Source organism: Cydia pomonella, chromosome 8 (assembly GCF_033807575.1).
Source record: "Cydia pomonella isolate Wapato2018A chromosome 8, ilCydPomo1, whole genome shotgun sequence".
Classification (NCBI taxonomy): domain Eukaryota; kingdom Metazoa; phylum Arthropoda; class Insecta; order Lepidoptera; family Tortricidae; genus Cydia; species Cydia pomonella.
Genome location: NC_084710.1, coordinates 10,267,905 through 10,290,522, shown reverse-complemented (window position 1 = coordinate 10,290,522; position 22,618 = coordinate 10,267,905). Strand labels below are relative to the sequence as shown.

The window sequence follows — 22,618 nt, the reverse complement described above, 5'->3', positions numbered from 1 at the left end:
GCTGCCAAGGTGCTCAAAAATATCTTAACGTGAACTACAAAAATCTTAATAATAGAGACTTTTCAGTTATTTGTGATCACCTTGGCCACTCCGATATATCTGATGGCGACTGTACTAACAGCAACACACTTAATTGACCATTTGTGGAACTTAATATCTATGCAATAAAGTTCACAAATAGTTAACAGTGCGGACAACGCTAATTATTACCTATAAGTACTAAGTACTCCTATTTAGTTTTCTAGGGAGCCAATACTAGGTAAGTATTTAATTTTACTGAACTTCTGGCTAATTGACTATGCCCTGTCCCTGATGGTAAGTCGATCCTAATAAAGCGTGGCACGACCGTATTCGGAAATTACGACGGAATGTAGGTACTTGCAGTGAGACATCTTGAGATCCACAAGATCATATAGGACAGCTGGTAAATAATAATAATTGTAGTAAAGCAGACAAGCATTTGAAATAACTGATCATGCTTTGGATTCAGCAGTGGCAGCATGGTTCCATTTTTATCACTTGTCACTGTACCTGTCACTTTCGCACTTGTTAGAACGTGACAGGCATGGTGAGAAATGATAAAGAGCCGACCATCTTAGCCTTACTGGTTCCTCAAAGCAAAGTTAGCAAAATGATCGCTGTTGAGTAGAATTGTGTTTGTGGATTGTTTTAAAATCCATTGCCACTGCTGCAGCAGCAGAGCTGCTTCTGTTACAAGTTTCCAATGTTGTTTAAGCTGAACATCGGGCCGAAAAACTAGACAGCATCGTGTGTATCACGACTGTATATTTTTTTAGTTAAATGTTTTTACGTACCTACCTTATAAATGACGCTACCGTTATACAAAAGTTTATGGAAAATGGTAACGGTAAAATAAATTGATACAATTTTCCGGTATATTTTCATATAAATTAACCGGTATTCAATTACCTAACCTACGCGAAAGATTGAACCACGAGCGTAGCGAGTGGTACAAAAAGTGGAATCTTGAGCGTTGTGAGGGTTTCATTTCGAGGCAACAGGGTAAACAAACTTTGCTCCCGAGTGGAATTAGTTATTTACGATACAAGTGCAGAAAATAGGAAATTCGCAACGAGTGGTGGTAAATTAAAACACGACCGAAGGGAGTGTTTTAAATCGACATGAGTTGCGGATTACCTATTCGCACGTGTATCGTACAACGTTTTACACATATGGCCTTTAATTATTTTGATATATGCACGGAAAGTGCTCATTTCCGCACGGGTGCGGGAAAGTACCACCATATGTATTGTAAAATAAGTATATGTAACAAATAATTGAACTTGCATATTTTTAATGTATGACGGTGACAGGTGTCATCTCCATATAATTTATAAACTAAAAACGCCAGATCTCGCAAAATTACACCTGTCAGCGTACCCTTCCAGTTTGAAAAACATATAAGAAATAGTATCATTTTGCGTTTTTCAATAAAAAAAGCCTCAAGATTGTTTACAGTTTTTATAATGCTAAAAAAAACCGAGGTGAACAGGACAGGAATAACACCTACAATGAAATTAACCTGATTTTTTAAAACTCCTACACGAATTTTGAGGGTTATTTTTAAGAAATTGTTAGGTAAATCTCATTCCAGGTTTTATCCCTATTCAGCACCCCGATCATCCCCGGGTGACGAAAGAAATGTCGTGCTGCTATAGGACTTTATAGCCACCCACGGCCATGCCCAGCCCCATAAACCCACAAGCGCCGCAACAAGCATCTACAACAAATGGTGTGGCCAATGATGATGATCGGGCAGGGTTACTTTCATTACATTAAGTATCATACTGACACAATAGGCATGCGAGTTTAATGAACTTCATGTTGCTTGTTACATTGTTGTCTCCAAAGTAGGGCACTCCTTATTATTTGAAACATTTCTTCTTATATTTGTAAATTAAATCCAGGGACTGGGCTAAGTGAACGCAACGAGCGATCGACATCCCGCCCGATTCCGGCCGGGCGTCCCTGCACTACATTTACAAGTTAAATTACGGGAGCAGGGATTTTGTTTCAAGTTATAAATATAGTGTGTATTTTTGATATAACCGCAAACGTAAACTAGATATAGGTTTAGTGCTAAAGTATTATAAAAGGATTCTGAAAGGTTTTTTAATAGTCTACATCATAGGCACTTGTGCCGTGGCGTCATTAAATGAGACGTTTTGAGTTAAAGCAATGTATCACTATGGTATGGTATGGTGTGGTATGGTATAGTGATACATTGCTTGCTGAATTATTTTATATAGAAAAATAAAAGTTGCCTGTTTTTAATAAAACCAATGAAAGTGTGTTGAAGCCTACACTGAATTGGTTATGCGGTCGTATCAAAATAAAACTGTCAATTTATAACGGGTATAAGGAATAGGAGGAATGTGGTTATAAAAAAAATATATGTAGGTAATCACTAGGTTTAATAAGAAATACATTACTTCATCATCCATTCACATCAATAACAGTTTAGGTGCTCTTGGCGAGGGTCTCAGCCTTGGCTACAACTTCTTCGATGGGCCCGACCATGTAGAAGGCGACCTCGGGCAGGTGGTCGTACTCGCCCTGCAGGATCTTAGAGAAGCCTTTGATGGTCTCCTCGAGCGGCACCAGCTTGCCGGCGTGGCCAGTGAACACCTCCGCCACTTGGAAGGGCTGCGACAGGAATCTCTGGATCTTGCGCGCGCGCGCCACCGTCAGCTTGTCCTCCTCGGACAACTCGTCCATACCCAGGATGGCGATGATGTCCTGGAGTGACTTGTAGTCCTGCAGGATCTTCTGCACGTCACGGGCGACGTTGTAGTGCTCCGCGCCGATGATGTTGGGGTCCATGATACGCGAGGTGGAGTCGAGAGGGTCCACGGCGGGGTAGATGCCCAGCTCAGCAATGGCACGTGACAACACAGTAGTGGCGTCCAAGTGAGCGAAAGTGGTGGCCGGGGCGGGATCAGTCAAGTCATCAGCAGGCACATAGATAGCCTGCACAGAGGTAATGGAACCCTTTTTGGTGGTGGTGATTCTCTCCTGCATAGTACCCATGTCAGTGGCCAAGGTCGGCTGGTAACCGACGGCAGATGGGATACGACCCAGCAGGGCAGACACTTCAGAACCAGCCTGAGTGAAACGGAAGATGTTGTCAATGAAGAGCAGCACATCCTGACCCTCCTGGTCACGGAAGTACTCAGCTACAGTGAGACCGGTGAGGGCGACACGGGCACGGGCGCCTGGGGGCTCGTTCATCTGGCCGTACACCAGCGACACCTTGGAGGTCTTGTCCTTGAGGGAGATGACACCGGACTCAATCATTTCCTGGTACAAATCGTTACCCTCACGTGTGCGCTCGCCCACGCCGGCGAACACGGAGTAACCACCGTGAGCCTTGGCCACGTTGTTAATAAGCTCCATGATGAGTACGGTCTTGCCGACACCAGCACCGCCGAACAGGCCAATCTTTCCACCCTTGGCGTATGGCGCTAGCAGGTCCACGACCTTGATGCCGGTGACCAGAATCTCTTGCTCCACGCTCATGTCCACGAACTCGGGTGCCTCGGCGTGGATGGCCGCCGTCTTGTCGGTGGGGATGGGGCCGCGCTCGTCGATGGGCTCGCCGATCACGTTCATGATGCGCCCAAGCGTCTCCACGCCCACGGGGATGCGGATGGGTGAACCGGAGTCGTGCACGGCCTGTCCGCGCACCAAACCCTCGGTACCGTCCATGGCGATGGTGCGCACCGTGTTCTCTCCCAAGTGCTGCGCCACCTCCAGCACGAGCCGGGGCTGCCTGTTCTGCACTTCCAGGGCATTGAGAATGGGAGGTAGGTTGTCTTCGAACTGTACGTCTACAACGGCACCGATGACCGCAACCACCTTACCTTGCCCCTTGCCTGCGGCTTTGGCAGCATAATCCCTCTTGTTGACGGCCGAGACAGCAGCAATTTTGCCGCATTCTGTGACGGCCTTTTCTGCAACAGACTTGGCTGCTAAGAAACCGCTTCCAACCCTACTTACTGCTCCCAACATTTTCGATTATCCGGAGCACTTGGGTGAGGAATAATCGGCGGCCGGAATTATGTAACGTGAACACGACCGATGGCAGAAAATTTCGGTCATAGACAAAAATATAAATCGTTATCTAATACCACCCACTTCCGTCATACTATGACAAAATGATATAAGCCATCCTTTCACTGTAAAAGTTTTGATAATCCAGTATATTGACAATAAGTTTTGTTCATATTTCTATTGACAAGAACTTTAAGTTCATGAATATTCGATTTTACATAAATCTACATGAGATCTTTGCCTCAATCATTGCAAGAAATATAATTTTCTTGTGAACGTAACTTATAGACAATGAGTAACGTTTTTTTTCGGAATTGTCACTGTCAGCTGGGTACTTTTCTATCAAAATTGTCACTTTTAGTCAATGTCAAATTTGATTCACATTGGATTTCTTTTGATCAGAATAATGTGTTTTTAATTCTAATATTTTTAACACAGCGCCTAAACATACAATATGTTTAGAAGTCGTATTTTATCCCGAGTTAGTAGAGCTTTTTCCTTTGGATAAATGTATGCTACACCGTAATATTAGACATATAAATGTGGTTTTATGTCTTTACAGGTTCTATGGCAACAGCGTTTTCATATAAAAGATTATGCAAAGCCAGGGCCTGTTATTAGTGTTGTCCCTGGGATTTTTCCAGTGAGGGAACAGAATACAGTAGCAGTGGAAGATAGCTATGTAAAGAAATTCATGAAAGCTGTCGGTTGGATGGACCAGTCAAGGACAGTAAGTGTTATGAATTTGAATTCGAAATCCTTTTTTTTGTTTAATAATAGAGATACTTAATATAAAAGAAATGGGAGTTCATATTTTGTTTCGTAGTACAAAAATAATGTTTTTTGTTCTTGCAGCGTTTAAAACTCACAGGTTATTTTCTCTATGAAAGTGTGCCAGACAAAGTAGCATACATGGAATGGTTTGAAAATCTCAATCTGCCCGATACCTTTGCTACATGGTTCACAATAACAGAGCTGCATGTGTGGCTGCTGCTGGTCCGTTACATGGCGGAAGATGTTGTGCCCAGTAAAGAAGAGAAGAAGAAATATATCAAAGGGGATGGATCTTTTGTAAGAAACTGTATAATCGAGGCACTGTGGGCTGATGTTGGAAATAGAATCAAGTTGTTGGAGGTAATTATAGTTTAAAATATTTAATTGATATTCCTTGAGATGAAGCAAGTATTCCTTGTACAAAGAATTAGTACTGTAATACAGCAAAAACAATGCTGCCAGCATCTATACCACCATGCCACAGGGGGATAATTTTTAGTAGGTTATTTTAAGATTAGTTTTTATTATTTTTAGATTTAGGTTTTATTTTAGTTATTTAATTCATTTTGTTATTTCCGTTTCTTTATATTAAAGTTATAAAAACCTAAGAAACCTAAATTAATATCCAATCCACACTTCTATATTAGTCAATTCAATTGATATTTATGTAGGATATAGTTTCTTTTTTAAACTGAAATATTGTTTTCTGCTTATATTTTATATTATATTTATTAAACACAAATTTTAATAAATATAATATAAATTTTTTAATTTGGTTTTTAAGTGGTTTAATTCTGCTGGCATCTGAAATATTGATTAGGTGGGTCCACATAGAGCAAGCATACACGCGAGGCAATTTCCTCGCGCACAAACCAGCCTGCACTCGGGCGAGAAAAACACGTGCGCCATCTCGGCCGAGGCACGTCTACACTGGCCTGACCTGATCTGCCTATTGACTTTATCTTTAAAATTATTTTCCCAAATTTGAGACTTAAATCTTGGTCTGTTCCTATTTTTTGTGATAAAATCTATTCAATAATTCATATTCCAGGGAGCAAACCCAGCTATAGCTAGAAAACAGGTGTCAGAGCTGTCTGAGCAGTTCCAAGCTGCCCTTGTGGGCTACGATGAAGGCCTCTCTGATGACCGTCTGTTAGCCGCCGCTGTGTGGAGGAGGTTCTATTCCATGTCTGATGACACGCAAGTTGAACATGTTGAGAGGATTGTCCATTTTATTAGACATCAGGTAAATACTATAACATGTTTTTGCTGTTTTTTTTTTATAATAATAAATCTCTCTCGATTCAGCAGAGATAATAGCCAGATAAAAGTGTATGTAAAGAATATTTTTGGACAATAACTTTACTGTCAAAAATATAAAAAAATATTTTTAGCAGTCAACTACCTTTCATTTAAACTGAATATGTTTGTGTTTTTCCATTGAGAAGTTACTTTCGACTGCATTATCAGATCAGCTCCATGTTAGAGTATTATTTGCATTGTGATCGAAATTGCCAAATTTCAATTCACTCAGACAACGAGTGGTTCAAGTTTAAGTTACAAACATAAGGAGTGAAGCAAAATGTGTATAAACAAATAACATTGTTGATTTGCTCACTTTATAATGCAATATGTTTTCCATACTTGACTTGGGACCTATTGATAACTCAGGTTACTTCATGTCATATATTTTGCCTGAGTTACTGTGAAAGGTAACATACTTATTACTTGTGTCACTGTTCCCATATTTTTCCACAGCACGTACTAGACACCATAAATAAAGGTTTTGTTTTTGATTATTTTTTTCGGTTTAATGTCTACTGTTACCGATTTAGAACAACCCAGAGCTTTGAATTCATTTTGAACCCCCTTTCAATACAGCAAGTTTACACTGGCAGTTCTGCATAAAACTAACAAGACATTTTCTTTTCATTTCAGTTAAAAGTACTCGACAAAATACCGAGTGAAGACCTGAAGTGGAAACCCGAAATTACCTGGTTAAGTATACTTAAACATTAGTATATAACTTATTGATTTGTTTATAGTCTGTAAAATATGTAGTTATGTAAAAATAAAATGAAAGGATTGTTATCTACAGTTTATTTGTAAACATTTTTTCTAGGCTCATTTTGTATAGCCCTTAGATTATCACATTTTTGCTTTTTCCACAAGGCCATGATATGGCATATAACATCATGGCAATTTATAGGGTTGCTAGAGAAAACACTGAGTGAAAACTGTACTTATACCCCATTTATTTTTTTAATGATTAGAATTTTTCTAACTTCATAAGTAGTGGTAATTAACTTTTTGCGAAATGCTAGGGTTGTATGATATCTAATATTTGAGACACAATAATAAAAAAAAATGTCTAAATGATATTTATATTTTAAGATTTTTATTACTGTATGTGTGTTAGTCTGTAAGGTATGTATATATGGGCCATAGTTGCCTGAAAATAAATGATATTTAATTTAATTTAATAATATGTAAACGACACTGTAATTCAGTGCAGTTCCTCAGATTTAATTTTGGAGGAAAATACTTATCACTGCTTTTGAGGTTGTAAAATTTCTAATCTTTTATTTTTTATTTATACCAACCATACAAGCAAGGGTGGCAAACAAGCATACGGCCCGCCTGATGGCAAGCAGTCACCGTAGCCTATGGACGCCTGCAACACCAAAGATATTACATGCGCGTTGCTGACCCTTTAAAAACCTGTATACTCCTTTTTTGAAGAACCCTATACTGTAGCCCCTCGGGAAAACTTCGGCAGAAATCTAAAAAAAACGGGGTATAGCAGCCAGTAGTGTAACACCTTTAACCTTTCGTATATGTGTGGTGGTCTAAAATCGTGGGTTCAAATCTCAGTCGTGCCGGATAAAAAACGTTCTCGAAAAAAATTCCATAAGAAATTGGTCACGATCCTTATATATCCTTATATCTAAGTGGTTAACACCTCGCATTTTAATATTCCAACAGCGGCAGCGCGGTGAACATACCCGTTATTCCTGTTAAGCAAAAAGATTTCATTTGGGAATTTTTACCCGACTGCCAAAGGGAGGAGGGTAATGTTTTTCGAGTGTATGTATGTCTGTTTCTTTGTGGCCTCCTGTAGCCTAAACGGCTTGATGGATTTCGATGAATGAGGTATCGTTAGATTCGTCTTGATCACGGGATAGTCATAGGATTTCCCTCTGTTGGTCCCCGCCTGCGATACTTACCATCAACAACAATATTCTTGTGGGGCTTGTTTTCCTCTTTTTAGTGTGCAGTCGGGTTTTTTGTTTTTTAATAATAATTTTAAGTAACACTTTCTAGCTAGCCATGGACGCCAGCACGATGTTAAACAACACTTGATAGACTGATTTTATGCTGGCGTCCATGGCTAGCTAGAAAGTGTTACTTAACTTTGAAAAAAAAAAAAACAAAGTTGAGAGAATACAACAAGCAAATTGTTATTAAAAACTATTTAATCAAATATAGTACAGCGCCCGCAACTCATCGCATTTCTGCCTTTCCCACAGTACTGTGATAACCGTTCTACACAGATAGTCCAATTTGCAATCCGTATTACACCACGGCCATCTGTTGTCGCTGAGTTTAGAAAAGAAGGCCGCGTATAAGTCCAGGAGCTGTTTGTTGTCTGTGACCATCCTCGTAACGAGGTTATCCATGGCTGCCGGTGATAGGTCGGCGAGTTGGAACCGTTGCTTGAGGTCGTAGAGCTGGAACCAGTGAGGTCGTCGGTTTGGCGTCAAGTTCGCTTCGGTTAGGTTGTAGACGTAGTTCACGATGTTGGTTGGTTCCTGAAGTGGGAGATTTGTTAATATTAGCAAACCATTTAATGTATATTATTACGTTTTGTTGGCCAAATTATAGGGTAAGGAAACTGATCAGTTGCCGCCCGTCTTATTTAGAGTCAAAGAAAAAAAAGCCATTAAAATGGTACTAAAATGCGAGAGTTTCATTAAGAGGCCGTCAATATAAATCTATCTATTTAAATTACTATATTCATATCTTTTTCAGTAAGTAAATATAACCCTGTATCTTTAGGTATTTAAATAAAAGTAAATAAACAAGTTGTACATTTTCGGGTAGTTATAACATTTATTGGTTAACCAACCAAATACAAAACCGCTTGGATCTGTCACTGGACCTGACTTTAACCTATTATTTTTGATCATGTACCTAATGTTTTCATCCACACTCAACTGGCTTAAGGAGCCAATTGAGGGTAGATTTTGTTTACTTTTATTTAAATACCTAAAGATACACAGTATATGTAGGCAACTACCTACTTGCTTTAGGTATAGGTACCTATACAGAATATGTCACATGGAGTCGCAAAGCAGAAAAGAGGGAGACGAGTTTAGTAGTACTCGAGATTCGCAGAAACCTTAATGACTGCATAAAGGTAGGTACTTACATAGGTGATAGGATCGAACGTCGCTATTTTGTAATTGAGGTTATAATGGGAGTAGGTGGTGGCGCTGCCGGCGCCCCACGACACGCGCACAGCCTGACCCTCCGGGTTGTAGAATATCTTGAACTCGTCAGAGTGCGTGTGGCCGTTGAATTCAGCGGTTATTGTTGAGGCGAACCTACAAAAACAATAGCTTAATGCTAGAGACTCTAAACCGGTATTCGGCCTTTTCGCCGAAAATTGTAATGCCGAATTTCACTTGCCAACCAAATTATTCGCAGACGTTTTAGTTGGCATAATAACTTTTACCAAATAATTATTTCGCAACCGTTTCATTTCCCAACCCCATAGTTGGGAAATGAAAATTGCGTACTAGGTTGGGTTAGGTTAGGTTGGATTATGTAAAGTTGGGACCCCCCGCGGGTTCCCCCCGAGGGTTGCCCACCTTGTCGTGGTGGAGGGGCCTAGTAGCCGTGGCTTGGTCTATCACGGTGAAGCGAAGAGGCAACCAGGGCCGGCCTGTTTGAGGTGCTGGCTGGCCCGAGGAGGACGCTCCAAGTGGGCTTGATAAGCCCGCTTGTGACGCGTTGGAGGTGGACCGTCGAGGAAGAGGAGTGTCGATATTGCGGTTAGCCGTTCTCCCTATCCTCGACGGCCGAGGTGGGATCGCAGGGGAAGAGGCGTGATGGTATCACGATGCGCCACTCTCCCTATCCCCTGCGACCTTGGCGGGGCCGTTCCGCTGTAGCGGCGTTGGTGGGGCTGCAGAGGAAGAGGAGTGCCGGTGTTACGGTGTGCCGTTCTCCCTGTCCTCTGCAGCCGAGTTGTGGTTTGCGGCAGAACCATGGGCCAGACCACCTCATCTGCCGCCGGGCGCTGGGGAGTTTCTGGCGCCCGTGGCCTCCTTATGGCGGGCTCGGGGGGTCCGCTACACTGCAGGACGGAGGCCGAGGAGGAAGGCGCGTCGAACCATCTGGCGCGCCTCGCGTGAAGTGCCTTCGGCCGTTTGCGAAGTAGCCGCTCGCGGGCGGCTGCCGCCGGTGGGGTCGCGGATGAGTACGCAAGCGTTCCTGTAACCCCACCAATGTCCTAAGAGAGATAATGATAAGAAGTCTCAGACAGGTACTGGGATGGTGCAGAGATAGAGGACTGGATCTCAATCCGTCGAAAACAAAGCTTGTGCTGTTCACGAACAGAAAGATAAAAGAGATAACACCTATAAAGATACAAGATATAGAACTAGAAATGGTGGATGAGATAAAATATCTGGGCGTTACTCTGAATAGAACGCTCAGATACAGAACTCACATCAAGGAGCAGTCGGCAAAAGCCATAAGAACACTGTATCAATGTAAAAGGGCAGTGGGGAAGAATTGGGGGTTGAAGCCGGGAATGATCTACTGGATCTACAAGGCGGTCATACTACCCAGGGTGCTATATGGGGCCGTGGTATGGTGGCACAGGGCCCATATCAAAGAATACCAAAGAGACCTAACCAAAGTACAGAGATTAGCGTGCCTAATGATGACGGGGGCCATGAGAACGACCCCGACACACGCAATGGAGGTAATGTTAGGTTTGAAGCCACTCTGGATTGAGGTAGAGAAAAGAGCCACAGAACAGTGGTACAGAATGAAAGCATGTAAAGAATGGAGAGGAAGCTGCGTAGACAAGAGACACGCGCTGATACAAAGAGAGGCACTATCAAGATTTGAGATGTTGATGGCCAACAACGACCTTATAAAAAGGCAGGAGATATTTGACAAGAAGTACAGGGTACATATAGGAGACAGAGACAACTGGAAAGTGGAAGTCAAACACCCAACGACAATCTGCTTCACGGATGGCTCGAGAAGAAGCTCAACGAAACTAGCAGGAGCGGGCATTGTGATACCTAAACTGGGAGAAACAGTATCAATATCACTGGGTAGATATGCTAGCGTGTTCCAAGCTGAGGTATGTGCAATAGCGCACTGTGCACGTATAATCAAAGAGAGTGTGAGACAAGAGGGTGCTGTTGTAATATATACCGACAGCCAGGCAGCACTGAAGGCACTGAAGAAAATATCAGTCACCTCCGCTCTCGTGAGAGAATGTAGAGAGGAGCTAAATTCGATAGGCAAACAAAGAAGTGTTACGGTGGCATGGGTGCCGGGGCACCAGGGAGTAACAGGAAACGAGAGAGCAGACGAGCTGGCGAGGATAGGGGCAGAGACGGAGTACATGGGTCCGGAACCGGCTCTGCCTATGTCAGCGGATGTCACGAAGGGAGTCATAGAAAAGGTAAAAGAACTGGAAGCACAGAGAGAATGGGAAGAAGAGACCAGCTGCAGACAGTCTAAGATGATGGTCAAGGGCATTGATCACAAAAGAACCAGGTATCTTCTGAAACTAGGTAAGAGCAATCTGAGAATATTGACAGGTATCATTACTGGTCACAATACTCTCAACAGACATCTCAAGGTAATGAAAATAAATAGAGACGCCTCCTGTCCACACTGTGGTAAGGAGGAAACTAGCTTCCATCTACTAGCAGAATGTATCATGTATGCGGCTCTGCGATATAATACATTCGGTAGAGACTCACTAATAGAAAACGAACTAAAGGACGTCGAACTTAAAGATGTCCTTCTGTTCTGCAGGAAAACAAGAAGATTTGAGGAGATTGGTATGGGAATGCCGCCGGGACAGTAACCTGCAGCTCCAACTTCAGGGAATTGGGCTGAATGAACGCAACACGCGATCGACAGCCCGCCTGCTTCCGGCCGGGCGTCCCTACACTACATCTACATCTACAACCCCACCAATAAGGCGGCGAGGTGGCATATGGGGGGTTTTTAGTGGGTATACCGTCGGCCTCATTAGCCTAGATGGGAGTCCCACATAACCACTCGGGTCACCCCCCGCACTCGGGTGGTATGCGGAATGCATTTTCCCCCCTAGAAAAAAAAAATGTAAAGTTGAGAAATGAAATTTCGGCGAAAAGTTGGTTGGCAAGTGAAATTCGGCAGTATAATTTTCGGCGAAAAGGCAGAGGATTACGGCTAGGGTCTAGCCACTTTGCCGCCAGATTAGAGGGCTTGCGGGCCGTAGTTTGAAGTACCCTAACGTAATGGCACTCTCGTAATTAAACATATAAAAAAGTTAAAAGAACAGTGTACGAAATTGTTGAATATATTTTGCCAACGTGGGACCCAAGCCTTTTCTGGTCGGTGTTGTACTGTGTGTTTTCTACCTGCGAAGCATTACACTAATAGACAAGTGACAATCTACATTACGGCGTAAAACCCATCTCAAGGTGTAAGATCTTTTACAAGTGGCTTCATCATTTTACAAACGAGAAACGTTATGTAAATTGCCGAAGGTCGCTATAGTCGCCTCAATAGTGTCAACCTAATGTGATGGTTGTTTGGCCACCAAAATCTCAAGGTCACCCAAAGCCGAATCAGAGCTCCCCACTATCCACGTGGTCTTGCCTGTCCCCCCCCCCCCCCCCCAGAGCAGACATGTGTATTAAGTTACCTATATTATATATACAACAGGATTATTACTGTTGTATTCTCTAGTACAAGTGTGTGTGAGATCGAACACGCCGGGCGGGATATGCGTCTCTTTATTCGTTGGGATACCTATTCACGATCCTGTTGTACTCGCGAGTCCATGTGTGTGTGAGGTCGGATACGCCGGGCGGGATATGTGTTAATATGTGCACCTTCTCGCCGGCCAACTCCGCCTTGTGAAGCTCGTCCACTAGCCAATCCAAGTGCTTTTTCGCATCGAGAGGGTTATAAACTAGCCACCTGAAAATTAGAAAATTGTATTTTGTTGCATTCTATATCAATTACCGGAAAATATAAATATTGCAATGGTCAAATAAATTCGACATTCAGTAGGTAGGTAAAAGGCCGACCTCCGCGAGGGCCGAAGGTCCAATGCGTCACCTGAGAAGCGTGCTGGCGGGGAAGTTGTAGCTTAAAAACGCCCCAATAGTAAGTGTCTTGAACAGCTCAAGGCTGTCTCAAGTGTCCAATCTATTAAACAATCTGTCCAACCAAAATGTCTTTTTAGTATATTTCAAGACAGATTTGGTAGTACTTACCTACCTACTTAGGTAGAGATCAAATTTTAGTGTCTGGGATATGAAAATGTAGTTTAGTTATACTATTAAGTCTATGATATTAGCCGAATGACGTTTCCCGTTGGACGAAGGTCTCTCTTATAAGATAATACTATAAATCGTCCACTGCCGTCATTTAGCGGTTTACGCAATCTTCTGGTCCAAATGTTTTAGAGGCCTTTGCAGGTTGAGTTCGATGGTCACATAAATTGGGTATCACCTCACCAATTATACTTATAAGCCACGTTGTTATTGAGCGAAATGGCCCTCAGCCCCGGCCTAACAAGCACGGAGTACTCGCCGCGTTCTAACAGCGTGTCCCTGGCGCCGTCGGGCAAGTAGAACTCCCACTTGTCGGCTAGAGCCTCGTACAGCCAGGTCGTGTTGATTTTATCGCCCGTCACGCTTGACGGAGCAAACCTGAAGAGTGATAATTTGTTGATTTTCTCGTTGATTTTACCAAGGACAAAGACGAAAGACCATTCTATTATTAAGTGTTTTGACATAAGTATCAGTGTAAGTTAAAGTTATGGATTAAAACACGTTGAATAGTCGATGCCCTAACACTTTTCTATACAGCTGGCATGGTGACTTAAGTTGGGGCTCTTACTGTACTCGTACAGTCAGCTTCAAAAGTTGATTACGTGCGAGGGAGTCAAAAATGATTTGCTCAGTAGGAACTCCATTAACAGTAAAGTTTTACCCTTTGTTGGTAGGTACCTAATTATACACTTACTGGTTAGTAGGCTGTGACTCGTGGTTGCCAATAGTAGGCACGACTAGCACATGATCGCCGAAGCTGCTCCTGATTTTGTCGACCACGTGTTTGTTCATTTCGTTTATTTGCTCGTACGTGGTCTCCCATACGAAGTGGTCGATGCTGTCTCCGATGTAGTACAGTACGTCGACGTTCTGAAATGGTTTTGTATGAGTCAGGTATTTTAGGATCACGGTTTTCGGAGACCTATCCTTTTCAAGTTTTCAATCAAGCATCGTTTATCGATAAAGATAAAAGACATTTAATCGTGACAGTTACAAACATGTACAGGGAACAAAAACAGAACAATAAGTGCGTATCACGCATAACTCAGCATAATAGCCAAAAATAAAGCCAGCTCCTGGTCTTCCGTAGGGCCCATTCGGTGATGCCACGACTAAAACATTAGAAAGAACCATATCCAAGGAAAAAATAATAATAATACAGGATCAGCCAAAAAAACATGAAGAAAACAAACACAAAACTAATCGCATTAAAAAAATATAAGAAATTTGGTTTTCTATGAACGCGACCATATCATCTGTCAACGCTTTCTTGCTGCAGCTAGTGCCAGCAGCAACTCGTAAAACTAAAGCTAAAACAGCAAGCAAAGCACTTATTGATATGGTCACTAAACAAACTTGGTTATATATTGAGAACTAATTATATTTTTACATACAGATTGTTTATACTTCAACGTAAGGGATCTCTAGAGTCATTTTACATGGCGCAGTCGGTAGGATCCATCGAGCCATATCATTACAGATCTGGGGAGCCTAGCCAAGATGACAATCGTACATCGAAAAATGCCAAACGAATAGAAAAGATACCGGGATAGCAGATGCTACGAAAAGTCACGTGACTTTTTAATACACTTTAAGTTTCGTTCGACTGGCGTTTTCTGTCAACGATTGTCCTCTTGGCTAGGCCCCTTGAACGATCTTCGTCAAATTCCAGATATGTTTTGTTGTTTTATGTTTGCTCACAAACCGAGATAAGCGGATTAGAGTTCTCAGGCAAGGAAAGGGTGAGCTTGCTTCATACTTCCTAGCCATGTATGAAGCAAGCTGTGGACGTAGATGTTCCGTTCTTACGTTACAGTTACTGTCGGCTATGGTGACGGCCTAAGTTACCAAATACATCGCAACACATCCTTATTTATATGGTAACGTATATCGTAATATACTGGGTGGGCCCTGTAACAGGAGCAATAAATTGAACTGTAGGCTGTACTTCTCAAACAGACCAACATTTATTCTAAGACGCAATTTATTGCGATTTTTTTTATGTTTACAGCGTGACAAGTACGGAAGGTGGAGATAAGGAATGGAATCTCCATCAAAAAACCTTAAATAGGTGGCGCTACAATACCTAGAATACTTGAAAAGAAAATCAAATCATAGACAGCGCACTTCACTCCGTCAATAACGCCTAGGTTCTTAGCTACTCTAGCGCTACTCTGGAGAGATTTGGAACTATTATTTATAGCTGACCACTGGACACTTTTGCATAAGTTCTGCCTATGGAGATTGCGTTCCTTAACTCTACCTTCCATAGTGACAAGCAACGTGTAACGTCAATTAAATGATAAGCGTTACAAATTGAAGATAATAATTAATTTGTATGAAAAATAGGAAGTCTAAAGACTTCACATTTTTAAATGTTGTTAAACAAAAAAAATATTTTCGGGCTACAGGGCCCACCATCGGGTGGAAATATACCGATATTTGGTGACTTACGCCGTCATTTTATAGGTATTTGATGCTGACTGTACACAGTACAGTGATACCTATGGAATTATGGATCTAACAAACGAACCTGGTGTGTTTCGGAAATCCTGTCAATGACGTCATCGTAGGCCCAAATCGGCGTGTCGCAGTTCCTATAGTCTCCCCAGTAACCGGCAGGGGCATGATTTCTTCTGGGCATGAATCTCGTTTGTGTTGATCCACGCGTTTCCCTATTAAGGCAATTTAATAAATGTTTTGCTTTAATGTAAGGAAGGGAACAGCGAAAATTTACTTAGACGGCTTAGTAAAGAAGTTTTTAAGCGTTAAAAGTTTAAAAGCACGTTCTGCCCGAAAGTTGTCATAACTAGTATAAGTACGTAAAATTTATATCATATCATTTTCTTTGTGTTAGGCTTTTCGGCTGTATTCAATATTTAGGTAAAATACGGTACTTACCGTATTTTCTGAGATACACTCAAATCCAAAACAATTTTGTCGTCTTCTCTGATGTAAGTTTGTTCGTAAATCGAAGTGTCCATGCTGGAATGGTACTCGAAGGCTTGGGAGGTGGTCTGCCCCTTGCGGCAGCAGGTGGGCTGGCCGCAGTACGCGGCGCCGAAAGGCTCGTAGAGAGGGTCGAGGTGGGCATCAGTGATAAGAGCCACGGTGAGAGGTCCGGTATCCGTTGCTGGAGTCTGAAAAAACAAGTTTTATCAACATATTCTTGTTACACAGAAATAAAAATAGTTCTCGAGCCAAGTAAATACTCTTATGTCAAGACATTTGGTGTTTCCTATATAAGGAAACAATAAAATTCTTGCGTCAAGATATAAAATATTTCAAAGTTTATTATTTAAGCTAAAAAATTCAATTCTCTATCCGAGCTATAAGAAGTATTTTTTAAAAAGCTCATTATTCTCACCAAGAGCGTTTGCGTTTTGTTTTAAGTACCTATTGTATTTTTTTAATTGAACCTAAGTGTCTTAGTGCAATACTTAAAGAACTTGTGCCAAGAAACTTTGTTTCTTGGGGTTAGATAGTCATAATTGAATTGAGAATTATATTTTATAAAACTGAACCTTCGGTTTCGGTAATAAATCCGGTTTTGGTCAGACACTATAAATTAGTTTGCCATTATATACTGAAATGTTTAAAACCTTGAATATTTCTGAAGTTGCACGGGCCCATAACTAAGTATGATAGGATAGAAGGGACGAACCCTTGTGTATCAAAGTCTTTTCTATAACTTTCTTCTAACTTACCGCTTCTACGGTGACAGGATCAGGCAGATCAACCTGCCATTCAAACCTCGGGTCGGTGTAGACACAGACGTTAGGGTCGCCCGCAGCTTGCAGGAGCAGACCGCAAAATGTCCTCGGCGTAGCTTCGGGGGTGTTCTTTATTATATATGTTAGAATTGGCTGGAAATAAATTTCGGTGTTAGATCTCTTTAAGTAGCGTCCAAAAATGTTTGGCTACTATTTAGCGGTAACAGCACTGAATATACTCGTACCTAGTATTACCTACTTATGATTTACAACCCTTTCTTCATGTCGTTATCTACAATGCTCGGATTGCTCAGGGCCGTGGGTTTCGTCATTTTTTTTTGCCAATGCTGTTTTTTTCTTGGCGTGGGGCCTTGTATAGTTTGGTTCAGATGCCCGCATCTGATCAATCAGATGTCATAATTGGAAATGAGGTGTTGATGAAAAATGCTGTGTTTTAAATGGTCGCGTTTGCGAGTTAATTCTACTAGTCGCATTCGAACTTTACAAATGGATCTCAACTCGATCTCTTTTTACATCAACCTCAAGCTCATTTCGATTGCCACAAATATTTCTGTGCCAGTGAAATGCATTGTCTGTTCGATCTAATTTTCACATCGCTTATTTATACAGTCGACGCCAAAGATATGTTTACACTTTTTCACCTTACACAGAAAAAAAATTGTTCTCCAGCCAAGTAAATACTCTTGTGTCAAGACATTTTGTGTTTCCTATATAAGGAAACAATAAAATTCTTGCATCAAGATATAAAATATTTCAAAGTTTATTATTTAAGCTAAAAAATTAAATTCTCTATCCGAGCTATAAAAAGTTTTTTTTTAAAAAGCTCATTATTTTCACCAAGAGCGTTTACGTTTTGTTTTAAGTATTGTATTTTTTAAATTGATACTAACTGTCTTAGTGCAATACTTAAAGAACTTCTGCCAAGAAACTTTGTTTCTTGGGGTTAGATACTCATAATTGAATTGAGAATTATATTTCTCCATAAAAACAAGAAAAAGTATTGGTTCAAGAGTGCGTTACTCAATGTGAAATATGATATTATTTATATCTAGAGCTGAAATCTCTTAGCGCCAAGTTTAGTATGTCTTGAATAAAGAATGAATTTTCTTAAACCAGCATGGTTTTCGTCATTCGTTGAAATCTTTGTAGTTTTCAATAATCCTCTTTATCTTCTTCTTCTTCCTCGCGTTGTCCCTGCATTTTGCCACGGCTCATGGGAGCCTGGGGTCCGCTTGGAAACTTATCCCGAGAATTGGCGTAGGCACTAGTTAAACTAGAGGCCTTATTGGGATTAGCCCGGTTACCTCACGATGTTTTTCTTCTTCACCGAAAAGCGACTGGTGAATATCAAATGTTCGTACAGAAGTTCCGAAAAACTCATAATGTACGAGCCGGGGTTTAAACCCGCGACCTCCGGATTGCAAGTCATACACTCTTACCGCTAGGCCACTAGCGCTCTTGTCCCCTTCATCAAATTTATTGATACTATTTTATGTAAAAGTCTCAAACCAAAGTTTTGGTGCTTTTTCTTTTAAATAACTTTGGCTCTTGACTGTATATTGACAACATCAAACCAAGAATTAATCGCTCTTGCGTAAAAACTTAAGTCTCAAAGCAACATTTTGGTGCTTTTTCTTTGAAATAGCCTTTGAAAGTCTCAAAGGAAAAATTTGGTGGTTCTTCTTTGGAATTTGGTAATATTTTTGGTTTGAGGTAGAGTTACTCAAGATAAAACCGTTTTTTAAGAGCGTGCTATATCTCTTTCTAAGACTTTTTTTTCTTGCGGCGAATAATTAATATCTTAACTCAAATCACTACCATTCGCTTTAAAAATGTGTAAAGATAAAACTAAATAATTTTTATTCTCCTTTTAAAAATTATGTTGTTTTTAACTCAAGACATATTTATTGGACTAAGCAATTTATTATTTTATTTAAGCAACCGTGCGCAAGAGAGTTTTGCGTTTTGTTTGAATTAAGATATCTTTTTATCTGTGTACTACTTTATACCAAGGCGAAAAATGTAAACATATTTTTGATGTAGGTTGTACGTATCAACAGTAAGTGAATAATATAATATAATATAATACTGGGACTTTTTTGTAAGTATCATAAGGATTAACATAGCTCGGCGTAGCATTAGGTATATTTTTCGCTATGTAGCGAAAATGGTTCGTAGGCGTATGACAGTTTGTGAGTATTATTCAAATTCATAAGAAAATGTTTCCTGCTTTTCTCTGTGGAAATCAATTGGCATCACATTTAACGTTTTAAAATATGCGTCTTCGTTATGCTCACTGAAAGTGGAATCTAGAAAAAAACATATGGGCCTAGTGAGAACTGTTAAAAGTGAAATCAATTTAGTGATTATTACAGGTTGATGCTTATTATAATCAAAATCACGCATTTTAATGCCTAAAATCTATGATTATCTACATTAATCTACGGTTGATTACTAATATCAGAACGAATAGCCCGTTTTTTTCGGAACATTGATTTCTCTACCTCTCTACCACAGTTTGTATTTAACTATAAAAAGCTTAGGTTTGGGTAAGGCTATCAGTCGGATCATTTACTGGTCGATATGAATCTGTCAACAAGTTATAATTTAATACTTAAAAAACTGTATACTATAGACGATTTTGCCTTAACTAAATGAATCTTACCATATTTAATCCAATTGCGCCTTTACACACATCGTGGCTCTCGATGCCTATTGACGTGCAAAGAACCGTGATAGACTCGGTCAGTTCCTCGTCGCTCTTTCCCTCCTCCACGCCGGAGACAAGCGCCGCCAAGGCGGACCGGCAGACTAGGCAGTCCAGGGTCTATAACAAATGTAGGTAGTGTAGGTAGGCACCTACTTACAGTGCTGTACTTTTGTCGTGGTCGCTCGCACCAACTGCATTAAATACCCCGCATAACCAGGCACTTTGGATATAACCAATAATATTTTCAACGCAGTTTTGATTGTTGAATATTAGTTTTCTGGACATTGGACTTTGAGTGACAAAATAAATAAACATCTCATAGAGGTACCTACACGTAACAATTATATAGATACTCGCAAACCCTTTTCATTCCTCATACTCGTACTCTGAAAGAGGATCAGTGTTGTTCTAAAAACTGTATAGAAAGTGTTTTACTTTACAAATACATACGACATTTTTTCATTTTTTTTACGATAATCAATATGGATTTCCATTCTGATATTTAACTCCCAATTCCATAAATAACGATACGTTTACCTAAATGGTTAATTGGAAGAACCCCCAAGAAATGCTATAATGGTACATTGTGATACAAGTGTGCTAGGTTGGTCATTACACACGAGGCTATATTGTGCGCGAGAGCTGCAAGCGAGCGCGCAATATAGGAAAGCCGTTGTATGTAATGACCATAGAACACGCGTTTCATACGACGTTTTTCAACATACTTGCGAGGAAAAAATAAACTTTCATAGTAATCAAATTTTAATTGTTAAATCTGTTAGTATGCATGGTATGTTGCATCTGTCATACTGCCTGCCGTCCCTCGCCCCGCCGCCGGCAGGTACCTTCTTAACTTTCTTTTTTTTTTTTTTAAAGCACGAGTGTTATAATATACTGAAAAAGCACGCGTGTTTAATATCTAGGATTATGAGCCTAAAATAGGTGGAATAAAAACGCCGTTTTGAGCAAGTGTGTTGAAAACAATTATAAATACTTAGTGGTGTTTTAAAAAACCTAATTCGAAATGAAAAGTAAGAGTGTTTAACTCTGGTGAAAGGTATCATTTCAGCCTCGGACTATTATTATATTATTATTCTCACTGCCTTCGAGCGTCAAAGTACCTCGGCAGAAATGCGTGCCTTTCATCCCTTAGTTATAATTAGTTAGTTAGTTTTATTAGTTTTTTTTTATAACTATCTACTATTTAAAGGCTAATGCACTTTGTACAGAAGTGATGTTTGAAATTATCTGTTGGTACTGATAGTATATATCGAATGCAAGTACCAGTGCAAATATTATTTGTTGGCAAAACACACTTACATTTATCAATGTATGTTTCTATTAATGGCCCTTTTTATAATTCATCTGAGTATGTACAGTATATCTCGAGTATTCTAATGAGTTCATTGTAAATCTATATTGTCAGTAGTTCAGAGGAAACGTTTCCAAACAGGGCGCGTGACTGGAAGTCTTTCAAGGAAGGGTATTATATTATTTATTAGCCCCGAAAAATGGTCACCAGCGTCAAAAGTGACAGCGTCAGCGTCGTGACGGCGTCATCGTCAGGGTAAAAAAAACGCGAGTTACTTAAAAGAATAAGCAAACACTCATGACTATTCAGAATGAATGCTCCCGTCACCAGAATCACTTACCATTCTAGCATTTCCTGTGTTCTCAAGCGACCTCGTAGTCACATATACAGGCATACGCAGGATTTCGAACACGTCGTTCAGCGTCTTGGTTTCTTCCTCAGTCAACCGCTGAGTCACGAACTTTGTGAACAAGTCTTCCACCTCATCTATAAGTGAATAGAGGGGATACCATTTTTATTTGTATGAATTGATGAGCTATCTCTTATACGATGTTTCGGACTGCAGGGATTCGTGGGGCATCATCATTTTAAATATCGAAACTTTCGGTTAACTTTAGGGCTATTATAGAGATAATTTACTTTGACACTGCAGACATCGTATCGTTTTTTGATTAAGTAAAAGTGGCCCCGTAAATATATCAACTGGGAATATAGTATCTCGCTCCCAGACGGCCCAAATGTATCTACAGGACCCAAGACCGGGCTCCTTATTTTGCCACAAGAGGTTGGAGGATGGAGGTAAGGTAAGATGGCTAGCTGCCGGCCGTCCCCCTTAGACATTATCTACGCCTTCGACATAGCATAGTTAGCAAAATTGAAAAACTTACCATGGGATACAAGATTGGCAGTACTCGTTGCCACTATCATTAAAATCACAAGTACATTTAACGCCGCCATAGTAACGAATAGTTATTACGTTGACATGGATGGCGCCCGACTTTTATAGGCTATCACCTAGTCACTGAACTACTAAAATTCTTCAAATACCTACTTCGCGCGACATGCGGGCGTTGCCACTGATTATAGTACCTATAATAACTTGTCGTTACATTTTAGTTTATCAGTTAGCTAATCCATCAGAAATTATCAATACCCCTTACTGCCAATCTAATTAATTGTTAATTACTTTGTTTTGTTATTATGTATGTACTTCGGTAACGTGATTTCCTTGTTGTTAAGTAAATACACAAAATACCCTAGTTAGTAATGAAAAGGTTAATTCAATTTAACTAGTTAACACTTATACACCGTTTAATCATGTCACATTCATTGTTTGTTACCATAGGATTATTCCCACTAGTCACCACCAAGCTACCAGTGGTGACCACACCCACAGAGAATTTTTTTCTCACTTCTGCCCAATGTT

At 40.6% G+C, this 22,618-nt stretch overlaps 3 protein-coding genes across 3 annotated transcripts; 1 reads left to right on the top strand and 2 right to left on the bottom strand.

The window, feature by feature from the left end:
- Positions 1 to 2,418: 2,418 nt before the first annotated feature.
- On the bottom strand, positions 2,419 to 4,127 carry LOC133520536 (ATP synthase subunit beta, mitochondrial-like). Its single transcript, XM_061855010.1, has one exon. The coding sequence runs from the start codon at positions 4,030 to 4,032 to the stop codon at positions 2,482 to 2,484; it is 1,551 nt and encodes a 516-aa protein (XP_061710994.1). The 5' UTR covers positions 4,033 to 4,127; the 3' UTR covers positions 2,419 to 2,481.
- Positions 4,128 to 4,422: 295 nt separating this feature from the next.
- Positions 4,423 to 6,945, top strand: LOC133520526 (ubiquinol-cytochrome-c reductase complex assembly factor 1). Its single transcript, XM_061854997.1, has 5 exons — positions 4,423 to 4,555; positions 4,637 to 4,804; positions 4,930 to 5,208; positions 5,900 to 6,094; positions 6,787 to 6,945. The coding sequence occupies exons 1-5, from the start codon at positions 4,529 to 4,531 to the stop codon at positions 6,865 to 6,867; spliced, it is 750 nt and encodes a 249-aa protein (XP_061710981.1). The 5' UTR covers positions 4,423 to 4,528; the 3' UTR covers positions 6,868 to 6,945.
- Positions 6,946 to 8,284: 1,339 nt separating this feature from the next.
- On the bottom strand, positions 8,285 to 22,589 carry LOC133520535 (sphingomyelin phosphodiesterase 1-like). The gene is made up of 11 exons (XM_061855009.1): positions 22,080 to 22,589; positions 21,533 to 21,678; positions 19,836 to 19,997; positions 17,144 to 17,302; positions 16,338 to 16,576; positions 15,970 to 16,111; positions 14,131 to 14,306; positions 13,620 to 13,814; positions 12,907 to 13,077; positions 9,281 to 9,455; positions 8,285 to 8,660 (listed from the first exon to the last, which is right to left on the bottom strand). Exons 1-11 carry the CDS (start codon positions 22,147 to 22,149, stop codon positions 8,328 to 8,330), a joined length of 1,968 nt encoding a protein of 655 aa, XP_061710993.1. The 5' UTR covers positions 22,150 to 22,589; the 3' UTR covers positions 8,285 to 8,327.
- Positions 22,590 to 22,618: the final 29 nt, after the last annotated feature.